The 12,002-nt window shown below is 34.9% G+C and overlaps 2 protein-coding genes across 4 annotated transcripts; both read left to right on the top strand.

The window, feature by feature from the left end:
• The first annotated feature begins 2,766 nt into the window (after nt 1–2,766).
• On the top strand, nt 2,767–6,485 carry LOC113468633. 2 transcript variants are annotated; one of them, XM_026825716.1, is made up of 5 exons: nt 2,767–2,977; nt 3,871–3,951; nt 4,285–4,490; nt 4,898–5,060; nt 6,250–6,485. In XM_026825716.1, exons 1-5 carry the CDS (start codon nt 2,872–2,874, stop codon nt 6,408–6,410), a joined length of 717 nt encoding a protein of 238 aa, XP_026681517.1. In that variant the 5' UTR covers nt 2,767–2,871; the 3' UTR covers nt 6,411–6,485. The 2 variants fall into 2 exon arrangements, with proteins under 2 accessions (XP_026681517.1, XP_026681516.1); XM_026825715.1 differs by lacking the exon at nt 2,767–2,977 and having other exon boundaries at nt 3,744–3,951.
• On the top strand, nt 6,316–9,072 carry LOC113468632. Of its 2 annotated transcripts, none has more exons than XM_026825713.1 (2): nt 6,316–6,413; nt 6,601–9,072. In XM_026825713.1, the coding sequence occupies exon 2, from the start codon at nt 6,666–6,668 to the stop codon at nt 8,685–8,687; it is 2,022 nt and encodes a 673-aa protein (XP_026681514.1). In that variant the 5' UTR covers nt 6,316–6,413; nt 6,601–6,665; the 3' UTR covers nt 8,688–9,072. The 2 variants fall into 2 exon arrangements, with proteins under 2 accessions (XP_026681514.1, XP_026681515.1); XM_026825714.1 differs by lacking the exon at nt 6,316–6,413 and adding an exon at nt 6,418–6,551 and having other exon boundaries at nt 6,781–9,072.
• The last annotated feature ends 2,930 nt before the right edge of the window (nt 9,073–12,002 follow it).

Below are 12,002 nucleotides of genomic sequence, written 5' to 3'. Positions count from 1 at the left end.
CCCTCGAACAAGTACGCGGGCGTTCAGCATTTCTGTATTCAACAGCAACTCGCCAATAAATAAGCCTTTCCTTTATTGCAAATGTCACTTCATGATTATTTAGGTACCTCACTTACACAGCATCAGGTCCTCCTTTGGGTACTACATTTGGTTCCTTTGATACGTTGATGTACTACCATTACTTCTGGTTTCCCTCCTCAATTAATACAATCCCCATTGATCTCTTTCTTTCATGACATAGGTAATTGAAGTTGAAAGAAGCTTGCTACTTTACATACTAGTACACCTGAGGGGAAAAGAAGAAATAAATGGACTGAAAAATAGATTAAACACTGGGGTTCACTGGGTAGGTATCTTTGGGTTTTCACTCTGCAAAAAAAAAAAAAATCTTTTGCACTTTGGGTTTTCCCTGTGCATTTTTTTTGCAACTTAAATAAAAGGTTGGACAGTGAACTACAAATGAGTAAATAATTCAGGTGTCAAAGATCAAATACTAAGTAGGTACCTACCTATTGTATTTTTGTCTCTTATCTGTTTAGAGTTGCATGGCAAGATGCTAATCTACTCCGTTTAATGTAACTTAGCTAGACTTTCCTTTTTTTAAGCACTCTTTTAAATTGCACACTTTAAACTACATTTTTTAGAACACTTCTAAAGCAATCATCTTCCTTTATCTATTCAGTTTCCAAAGTACTATGGCTACACCTACAAAATATGCCTAGGCAATAGGTACCTTACCTAGGTAATCTAGGTATTAAAACATAATAAAACACTTACCCAATCATTCCTCAATCCTCTTCATGAATACAATAATAATGAAAAATATTACTTAGAAAAAAAGCCGGTGACGTGTTTTACTCTGCGCATGTGCTGACATCACGTGTGGCTGGATCTCAGAGGCTGGATAAAGGCTGGATATACACTTGCAAGTCAAGTCTGGCTGGATTTAAACTTGCATCGCGAGTGATAATTTTGCTGGATGATTGTCATTGAAAATAAGCCCATATCCGGCCTTGACATCCAGTTGGATGTGCGGTTGATAATTCATTTTAAAGAACAGGTTGGATCTCTGAGGTTGGATTCGGACTGGATCTAGGTTTAAGACGTTAGACTTAGAAATCCTGTCAAAATCAAGCCCCTGGATGTAAGCTTGCGTGCTAACTGGGATGTATAGGTTGGACTTGGACTACCTAGGTACCTACGTAAAATTGTGCATAAATATCGCGTGATTGACTGGTCATTCAAATCAATCAATGAGAGTTTTATTAACAGCTTTTATAAAGGTGTGCACTGCGTACTTATCTGTGTGCTACGGCACTTTCGCGACAAAGCAGCGGAAAATGTGTTCGTTGAAATCTATAGCGTTCTGTTGCTGACTGAGATGATTCCTTTTTTTTTTTTTTTTTTTTTTTGTAAAAAACTTTTTGATCGTTAAAATCACCATAAGAAATACACAGAGTGCAGAGACTGTGGGAGAGAAAACTTTTCCTCGCTCGCCTAATATTTGAGTTTCGTTTATGTTTTTAGTTTGATAACTACAAGTTCGGCCATGCCTTTTCCACAAGTTTGGCCATGCCTCGGGATAAACTAGCGGGATTCCGGAGCGAAGCGACGGAATTCAGCTAGTAGCTAATATAAATGAAAAGTATAATATAAACGTGCAAACTAAAGATAAAAAGTAAAAAATGAATTCAGATTGTACAAGTTGCGGAAAAAAAATCAAAAATTCTAATTTCCCGCCAACTTTACACGCAAAAAGTCCGACGTTGTCCTACGATGGCCCTGTTCATAACCACGGCCTCAGGGCTGAGATGAGCTCGGACGACGTGAGATAACTGTTCCGGCGGCAATTTTTAAAATTCATTTTATATTTATTTTTGTTTGCTTTGTAATTTGCTTGTTTTTAATAGCTAATATAAATGAAAAGTATAATATAAACGTGCAAACTAAAGATAAAAAGTAAAAAATGAATTCAGATTGTACAAGTTGCGGAAAAAAAATCAAAAATTCTAATTTCCCGCCAACTTTACACGCAAAAAGTCCGACGTTGTCCTACGATGGCCCTGTTCATAACCACGGCCTGAACAGGGCTGAGATGAGCTCGGACGACGTGAGATAACTGTTCCGGCGGCAATTTTTAAAATTCATTTTATATTTATTTTTGTTTGCTTTGTAATTTGCTTGTTTTTATTAGCTAATATAAATGAAAAGTATAATATAAACGTGCAAACTAAAGATAAAAAGTAAAAAATGAATTCAGATTGTACAAGTTGCGGAAAAAAAATCAAAAATTCGAATTTCCCGCCAACTTTACACGCAAAAAGTCCGACGATGTCCTACGATGGCCCTGTTCATAACCACCCATGCAGCCAAGTAAATTGAAAAGGCAACCGCAATATTGCGTGAAGATTCAATGTTAGTTGAATTTGAAATATTGTAAATAAAACATTCCTTCAACATGGAGGGATTGTTGAAATTATAATGAGTATAAAATGAATATTATCTCAATAATTAATTTTAAATGTTGTACAAGTTATAATATTATATTGTTTCTGCAATATTCAGGTGTTATTGAAATTTCAACATGTTAAATTTCTTTATTCTATCAAGATTGAAATTAGTATATTTCTACAACACATATTTCTGAAATGTTGTATGAATATTTAGTTTGAAACTCTTGCTTGTATATTGAAAAAACTATCTTCATACAACATTTCCTCAACATTGTCAAAAATGTAAACATAACCTCTCCAAATTTTGATTTTTTGAACACATGAGACATGAGGTCGTTACAAAAAGTTCAGAGTTTTTTTGAATTTGAAATTTTCTAGGAAGTTTTGAATGTTATTATAAAAGATCACCCCTTAAGTTATGGATGTTATTGTTGCAATGGATGATTCTTCTGATGCAGATGACATTTTCACAATGCCAGTGTATTATGAAAATTGTAGTAGTGAATCTGCAAATGCTGGTGAAGGTAAGTAAAATCTTAAAGTATACCTACTATACTTAAACCTTTAAAGGAGGGACAAAAAAGAAGGGCTCTTCCCTTCATCTTTTATGGCTACAAGTGGCCAGGTTAAGAAGTGTTATAACAACATAATCACACAACATAATCACAGAAATATTACCTTTACTAGACCTGTACCCTCAGGGTAGGGGTCTAGAATTCTCCCAAGGCAGTACCCATTGCCTGTTGTAAAAGGTGACTAAGGTACCAAGGAGGCACACAAGCCCTCTTATTGAATTATTAGGGAAGAACCCCAGTTGCAACCCTGGGTTTTTAAACTGGACCTTAACCGGCTTAGGCAGATGGTGTTTTGTAAGGGTGTGGTGGCTGATAAATGGAAAGCCCTAGTCTTCGTGATGGTTGGTCCCACAAAACATAATTGGCCTGGGACAAGCCTGGTTTAAGCATAAAACTAGCTTTAATGAAATAAACCACCCAGAGTCATACTAGCCAGTGTGGTTCATAACCGATTAACACGGTTGTTAATCGTTACGATTATTAATCGGTTATGAACCACACGCAGGTATCCCGCTAGTAGGTAATAAATATATATTATAATATTACCTACTAGCGGGATACCTGCGAGCTTTGCGTCGCTCACCACCACACACACATTATCCACATACACACACACACCACACACCCACCACACACACACACAGTCGGCCAAAAATTTCGAATTTCTTGAATAACTAGCGAACGGCTGGCTTTAGGAAATTTTAACCTAGCCTATAACCACTGCCATAAAAATATGAACCTGTGTACAAAATTTCAAGTTTCTACAACTTACCGTTTAGACGCCAACCTCTTACAGACAAACAAACAGAAAACCGCTCTTATTAAGATATGTGTTTTTTCAGGAGAAACAATCAACAATGCTTTAGCTTCTGATTCGGAGATGAAAGAATCCAGCATTCTTCAAGCAATTGAAGCCCTTAATAGTAAGTTTTCATCTTACTCATTGATTGCAAATCATTAAGATTAAGACAGATTATTTGTTTCATAAGGGTTAGATGGTTCTGGTAAGGCCACAACATGTGGGATGTCTTTGTACCTTCCACACTTATCTCATGGCCAAATTCAGATCAATATCAGATCAGTAGTTGGTATAGTAAAGCAAATGGGGATAACTACTCCCCAAGTTAAATGTCAACATCTATTCTTCTAATTTTGAATAAAACTTTCTATAAAATAAGGCCAGTATGATACCAATTTAGTCACTAATAATATAAATAATTTTACATGTATTGTGTTTTATATTGATTTTTTTAAAGGAAAACTTGTGGACATTCAAGTCACACAAAATCTATTGCTTGAAGAGGTTAGGAACATCAAGAGCAATATGAACGTAGCAAGAAAGACTCCAGATGAGTCTAGTTCTCATCAGATCAAAATGTGGTTGGAACATTTTCCCATAAAGAGCTGTCAAGAGCTCGATCAAGTTGAAAAACTCCTCGAGACAGAGAACTCTGAGTCCCTTGTAAGTTAAGGGCCTGTTCATCAAATGCTTTAATCAGGCTGATTGCTCTTGTTCAGGATTTTCTCAAACGTGATCAGTGGAATAATGTTAACAAAAAGTTATCTGTCTGATAAATGCATTTGATAAACTGCCATGCAAAATAGGAAAAAAATAAATTCAACTCATGGTTGAGCAAATTGTAACTGAACATGATTTTGTGTACCTACTCACTAAAATTATATATAGGTTCTAGCAGCTTTGCTGCCCATGGGCTTAATTGCTTCCTGTTTTTAGCAAGTTGGCCCAAATCTAGACACTTGCTGGGTAATTTTGGAAGAGCATACGAAATGTTAGCTTGATAGCTTTAACGGTTCCAAAGTTAACTGTTTAAAATATATATGTAATGTATTTAACATTTTTCTTTTCAGGTTAATCACCTCAGCCTGATATCAGGTTCTAACTTGAACCATGTTGTCAGAAATACAATCAAACAAGTATTTCTGGACAATGTGTTGGTCCATTTTTCATGGACAGGGTCCCATGGCCACAAAAGATCTTTCAAAGAGCTAAGAATTTGTAAAATAATTTGTGGTAAGTTTTGAAACCTTTGTGAAATACAAGGTGGTCCTCAAACTTTGGAACAACAGCCTACAGGCCTCAGTATGTTGTAGATGTTGTCTGTAAACTTTGGGGACCACTCTGAACCCATTTGTTTTGAATATACAAATCATATTGATAGATTCTGACGTAACTTTATACAAATCAGAAAATAAAATATACCTGCATATATCTATACAGGGTGTATCACAAAGCTATGTCAAGCCGAAAATGGCGAATAGTACAAGTCAAGGGCTACAAAAAGTTCCCCAGACATTTTTTCGAAATCCTCAAATTAACCGAGATATCCGCCATTTTGTGTTCTTTTCAGGTACCCCAACCTTGCTCCAAACATTTGACCATGGCACAAAATGTGTTAAAGCTAGAAAGAAACTGATTACATGTGTAGATAGAAGACAATATTATCTCTCTTTTGAGACCAGTTTCATTTCTAAAAGTTTAAACGGCCATGAAATGACAGGGTTTTGAATGTAGAAAACCGTAGGGAAAAAGGATATTCAAAGTGGGGAAAAAAATCAGAAATTAAAGTAGTTACCTGTAAATAAAGATATCAACCAAAGTCAATGTTGCTTCGAACTTAAAAAAAAAAAATATCAATTTTTTTCATACTTTATATGATTCCTTATTACACGGGGAAAAAAAAAAGTTCAATTTTTGGACACTTTTTAATGATCCCTCATTACATGGGGAGTATTTTAAGATAGGAAATTTTTGGTCGAAAATTGGCCGCCGTAGGCGGTCGATTTTGGACTTGGAAAAATTTTCAAAAAAAAAAATCAATTTTTGGACACTTTTTAATGATCCCTCATTACACGGGGAGTATTTTAAGATAGGAAATTTTCGACCAAAAATCGGCCGCCGTAGGCGGCTCAGGCTCGGGAAAATTTTCATTTTTTTATATTATTTTTTTTAAATACGTATTCCGCAAATGTAATAGAAAGTCGTGTGATGTTCATACCAGATTTTTTTAACTTGGTATACGTGTCTATTAGGGTCTCCGAATTAACCTTATGGCAGTCAAACTGTGTACGGACAAACTGCCCTAGAAAACAGCTCTTCCAGACATTTTACAAAACTTTATTTCAGTTTTTATTTTCATAAATCCTTTCATTTCCTTATAATAATAAAAATAAGAATTAATAATATGCATTTTTGTTCACAGAATCAGTTCAGAAGAACACTCTTGGGCAGACAATCGACAACAATTTGAGCATTGAGAAACCCATTTGTTTGTTTTTGGCTCAGGCCAAGCACAGATTGGAATCCAAGAGGAGGAGGAGTAACGAGGATGATGATACTTGTCTTCCTAACTTTGATGGGTAAATGGTTGGTTTTTTGGTTTAACAAACTGGTGCATTCAACTCAATAAATACGCTAGCTGATAAGTAAATATGCCTAAAGATTGTCAACGTCCTAAATTCATCAATAGGACAACTTATTGGCGGAAAAAACGAAAATTCATTCGAGTAACGAGGATGATGATACTTGTCTTCCTAACTTTGATGGGTAAATGGTTGGTTTTTTGGTTTAACAAACTGGTGCATTCAACTCAATAAATACGCTAGCTGATAAGTAAATATGCCTAAAGATTGTCAACGTCCTAAATTCATCAATAGGACAACTTATTGGCGGAAAAAACGAAAAGGACATGAAGAATCAAATAGTAATAATCGTATATCTGTACAAGGACATGAAGAATCAAATAGTAATAATCGTATATTTGTACAAGGACATGAAACTATCAATCTTGCTGAAACAGCTGGGTGTGAGTCATCATGCTTTGGTTGTATTTCTCCTGAAAATAATGAAAAATTAGGTTCAGATTTCAACATACAAAATTTCATTGTTGATTTTGCTCTAAAAACTAATCAGACACACTCTAATATCAACTTTCTTCTAAATGGTCTAAAGAAACACTCGTGTTTTAAGGATTTACCTAATGACGCAAGAACTTTATTAAAAACTCCAAGAGAGGACATAAAAAAATTAAAAGTTCTCGAACCAGGATTTTACTATCATTTTGGAATCCAATATTACGTGACACTATTTCTATCAAAGGTGGGTTTCTCTGAAAACATCGAACTCTGCATAGGCATTGATGGGTTGCCTCTCACAGACTCCTCCAGAAGTGTATTTTGGCCAATTTTGGGCTATGTTTGGCCTTCAAAGACAAATATTTTCGTCATTGGACTCTATTGGGGACTAGACAAACCCAAATCAAGCAATGAATATTTATCACCATTCGTAGAGGAAATGAAAAGAATTCAGGATGAAGGCTTTGACTTTCAAGGGAAGAAAGTTTGTGTTGGAATAAAGTTTTTTGCATGTGACAGCCCAGCTAAATCTTTTATACTGAACATAAAAGGGCATGCTGGATATTCTTCTTGTACCAGATGTTTTAGCAGAGGAGAGCGCTTGAATGGAAGAACTTGTTTTCCAGTAGTGGTTGGAAAAAAACGTTCTCATGAAAATTTCATTCTTAGAGAAGATAGTGCACACCACCTTGAAAATAAATCTGTATTATTGGAACTTGACATTGATATGATACGTTCATTTCCACTAGACTATATGCATGTTGTATGTTTAGGGGTGATTAAAAAGTTGTTGTTATTATTGACCTGCTCTGCCCCTGTATCATTACGTATTGATAAGAGAAAGAGAGGCAATGAAATCAGTGATTGGACAAAAATAAATAATTTAATAGAATTATGTAGGTTATGTCTACCCCAAGATTTTTCACGAAAAAGTAGACCATTAGAAGATATAAAACATTGGAAAGCTACAGAATTCAGATTGTTTCTGGTCTATGTGGGTCCTATTGTGCTGAAAGATAATATTGATAAAATCCAGTTTGATAATTTTTTAAGTTTGCACATTGCAATAAAAATTCTTTCAAGCAAAATGTTTGACAAACTCTCAAATTATGCTTTTGACTTACTGAAATACTTTGTTAGAACATTCAGTGAAATTTATGGGAATCATTTAATATCCCACAATGTTCATGCTCTGTTACATATAAAAGAGGATTACCAGAAATTTGGTTGTTTAGATAATTACAGTTGCTTCCCATTTGAAAATTATTTAGGCCAGCTCAAGAAAAAGTTAAGACACTGCAATAAACCACTTGAGCAAATAGTTAATCGAACTATTGAGCTTCAAATTAATAACAATTTGTTCAAAGATGAAAGTAACTTGTATGGTCCCTGTAAAGCCCACACAAAAGGACCTATATGTTTAGGTGTAAGGTCAGATACTCAGTATTCTAAGTTGAAAACAGTGTCTTGTACATTATTTGTAAACAGAATTAAAAAATCAGACTCATATATTATAACAAAAAACCTTGAAATTGTACAAATTGAAAACTTTGTGAAAACAACAACAGAAGAACTTCTGATAATAGGTTTCAGATTTCAATCGGTTAAAGATGTATTTGAAACACCTATAAAGTCATCACGACTTCTTGAGTTTGTGGTTGATGAGATAAATGAAAACTTAGAAGTTTGGAAACTATCAGATTTGCTTGCCAAGTGTATAGTGTTTACAGTACAGGGCAAGAAGTTTGCAATTGGGTTGGCTCACACAATTAGTGTACCTACATGAAAATTTTTAGTAGATGTCTATAGGTATCCCTATTTTTAGGTTTATGTATTTCATTTGTTAATTCTGTTCATACCAAACTGTATAATTTTCTGTATGATACTATAGGTCTGTCTATATATTTTTTTTTTTTTTTTTAACATAGGTGAATATTATTGTTATACAAGAGGCCCAGCTTAACCAGACAGTTTTGAAATTTAAACATCATGAAGGGCAAACATTTCTTAGTCGATATGATACAACGATCTCAAAATCAACAGACAGTAATAATTTATGACTGAGATATTCATATTAAAAACTGTCAGGTTAAGCTGGGCCATCCTGTATATGTTATAAGAAGTAGCTTCAAAATAAAAATAAAAACTTAAATTGCATTTTGACTAATAATTTGAATCTCTAAAAAGTACAAAGACTGTATTTATGTCACATCCACTCATTTCACTGAATTACCACGAGGCATTGATGTAAAAGACTGTAGTCAAGTCTCATGCTACGCACATCACATTGAAATGAGGGACTTTTCTAATTAAATTCTTGTGTGCGGAGTCCAGTACGTAGGACTATTTCACCCTATGCTACGCACATACGTACCTAATGTAAACTTAGTGTAGATTTTCTGAATTAATTCACTCGTGGCCAAAACGTTTCTACAGTAAATGACTAGAAGGTGATGAATCCGCGTTATTTCCTTCTCTTCTCGGGAATTCATCTACTGGGGCAACGTGTTGTCCACGAATTAAGTAAGTCAAACATTGTTAGTTGTTAGTAACTCACTGTTGATTATTGTTATTGTTAGGCTGTTAGTATTAGCATCAGGACAAAAAACTAATGTATACCTATCATTTACAGGTGATGTTGACGGGCAAATCCTACTCAACGGGTTGGAGGTGGAGAAGAATCTCATGGTCAAAGTGTCCGGGTTCGTACCCCAGCATGACCTAACTGTCGACACGCTCACGGTTCACGAACACATGACGCTCATGGCGCGACTCAAAATGGATCGCAACCTACATCATGTAGAGAGGGCACGCACAGTGGATGCACTACTCAAAGAGTTGGGACTGTTGAAGTGTAAGAACTCCGTACTCAATGTTTTGTCGGGAGGAGAGAGGAAACGAGTCGCATTGGCCGTACAGGTGAGTCAGGACTGTAGCCGAGTGGTTAAGATCACCGACTCTCAACCTAGAGGTAGTGGGTTCGAATCCCGGCCAGGGCGGAAATTTTCTAACCAGACTTTTCCGTTCTTAGATAGGCATGGATGTAAAAGAATGCGCCTTGAAGTAATGAGAAAGCGGAACCGAGGAACAATCATAAAAAAAGGTGAGTCAGGAACTTTGGAACAAATCAACTTTGTGACATAATATTTGCATCTAATGAAAAATACAGGAACGAAAAAGAGGAAAATAAAGAAGATATGGAGAGGAATGTGTTGAAATGACGACAGAGGGAATTTCAACGCATGCCTATGATGATCTAATGTCATTTCATTAAACATATAGGGAGAATGTATTCCTCAGAGATAAGTTTCTGATTTCACTATAGAAATACAATGCCAGAACCTAGAACCAAATAGTAGTCTTATGTTTGTGACAGCTAAGAATTTGGTATACTTTCATCAGAAATATTTTTCCATTAACTGTTGAGCCCAATAAAAAGGATTGAATTTCATTAGAAAAGAGTGACTTTATTATGGATCATTTCATAAAATGGTTTTGGTTGAGTAACTTTTTCATCATGGTTCAGAAACCTCCATATCGGATTACTTTTCATTCTTCGCACATGTCAACACGCTATTTTATGTATCTAGACGAAACTGATATGATATCAATGACCAACACATCAGGTACTTATTAAACACTTGAGTTCATAAAACCTAGGTGCAATGTAATTTCAACATGCAACTTTCAGTCAAACCAAGTAGAATCAAATTGCACGTTTAATTTACAAGATTTTGATTTATTAAGTTAAAAAAAAGCAACATGTACTTCACATAACAGAAAGAATTAAGTTAAGTATCTAATTAAATAAATAAAAAAAAACACTCAATTGGATTAAAAAAAAATCAAAATTTCGAATTTCCCGCCAACTTTACACGCTCATGAAGGCTCTGTGTTAAGTTACCACATCATTTTCTACTTGCCAAGAACATCTTCAGAATGGCCTATCTCAGCCCTGTTCATAACCACGGCCTCTTCTGTAGAGGAGGAGAACTAAATGTCAGTACTTCAGTAGTTCAGTACTTCAGTAGTCAGTAGTGAGTAGTGACAGAACTGTACTGATTGACTTTCTGCATGTTGAAGTTGAAGGATTATAAAGTTCCTTCTGAAATAAAATTGTTTTTTTACAATTACAATTTACAATTTAGGTACAATTTTACAATTACATAGTTCGTTTTTACTTTTTTAAGTGCTAATCATTAAAATATGTGACTTTTTGACTTTAAAATTGCTATTTTTAAAACTTCATAAGAAACACTCACTCCTAAAGCAAGTATCTTCCCTCTTATAGAAGGATTTTTACAATTTTTCACAGTCGTGCGTTCTAGACAAGTACCTACCGTGAATATACTATCTCAGGGGTTCCCACTGTGTACTGTGTACCACCTGACACCTCAAGGTTCTTTTGCCATACCACCAGATATCAATTTTGGGTACTTGTGCAGAAGTCACGGTACTTGTGCAGAAGTCACGTCCATGGAATATTGCCACCAAAGGAACTGGCTTAAACAAGCAGTGTCCAGTGTTATTGGGTGAGTTTGAATACTCGTTGCATAGTCGAATCAGTTAGGGTTTGCAGTGATGACATCATTCATTAAACAATTAACCTCGCAATGAGTATTAAAACTGTTGCGGTTGATCATATGTTAGGGGTATAAAAAAAAATAATCTGAAAATATTGAAGAAAAAGTAAAAAAGACAAGTTTTTATAAGATTTCCTTCCATTCAAATTTCTGAAAAAAAAAAAAAAAACAAACAAAACAAAAAAATGTAAACAAACCGTATCAATTGCAAAATTTGAAGGTTGATCTGGTGAGCTGAATGGTTATAACCGGTTAGAATGAGTATTCAAACTCATACGGTGAAATGAATGACATCACACATGTAAACAATGAGTATTCAAAATTTCAAACGACATTATTGGACCAAACGGTTCCAACCGGTTGGATAAAATTAGTAAAAAAACTTGCCCATTATAGGGTTAGGTTAAACACAAGAAGGAGTTTTCATAGTGTTATTATAGGGTTAGGTTAAATACAAAAAGAAGCTTTTATTTTCCACAGATGTGACTTCTGCATAATTACTTACCACATTTTTTCTT

This window comes from Diaphorina citri, unplaced genomic scaffold, assembly GCF_000475195.1.
Source record: "Diaphorina citri unplaced genomic scaffold, Diaci psyllid genome assembly version 1.1 scaffold798, whole genome shotgun sequence".
Lineage (NCBI taxonomy): Eukaryota > Metazoa > Arthropoda > Insecta > Hemiptera > Psyllidae > Diaphorina > Diaphorina citri.
The sequence above is the reverse complement of the archived record's forward strand: the minus strand, read 5'-3'. Positions and strand labels throughout refer to the sequence as shown.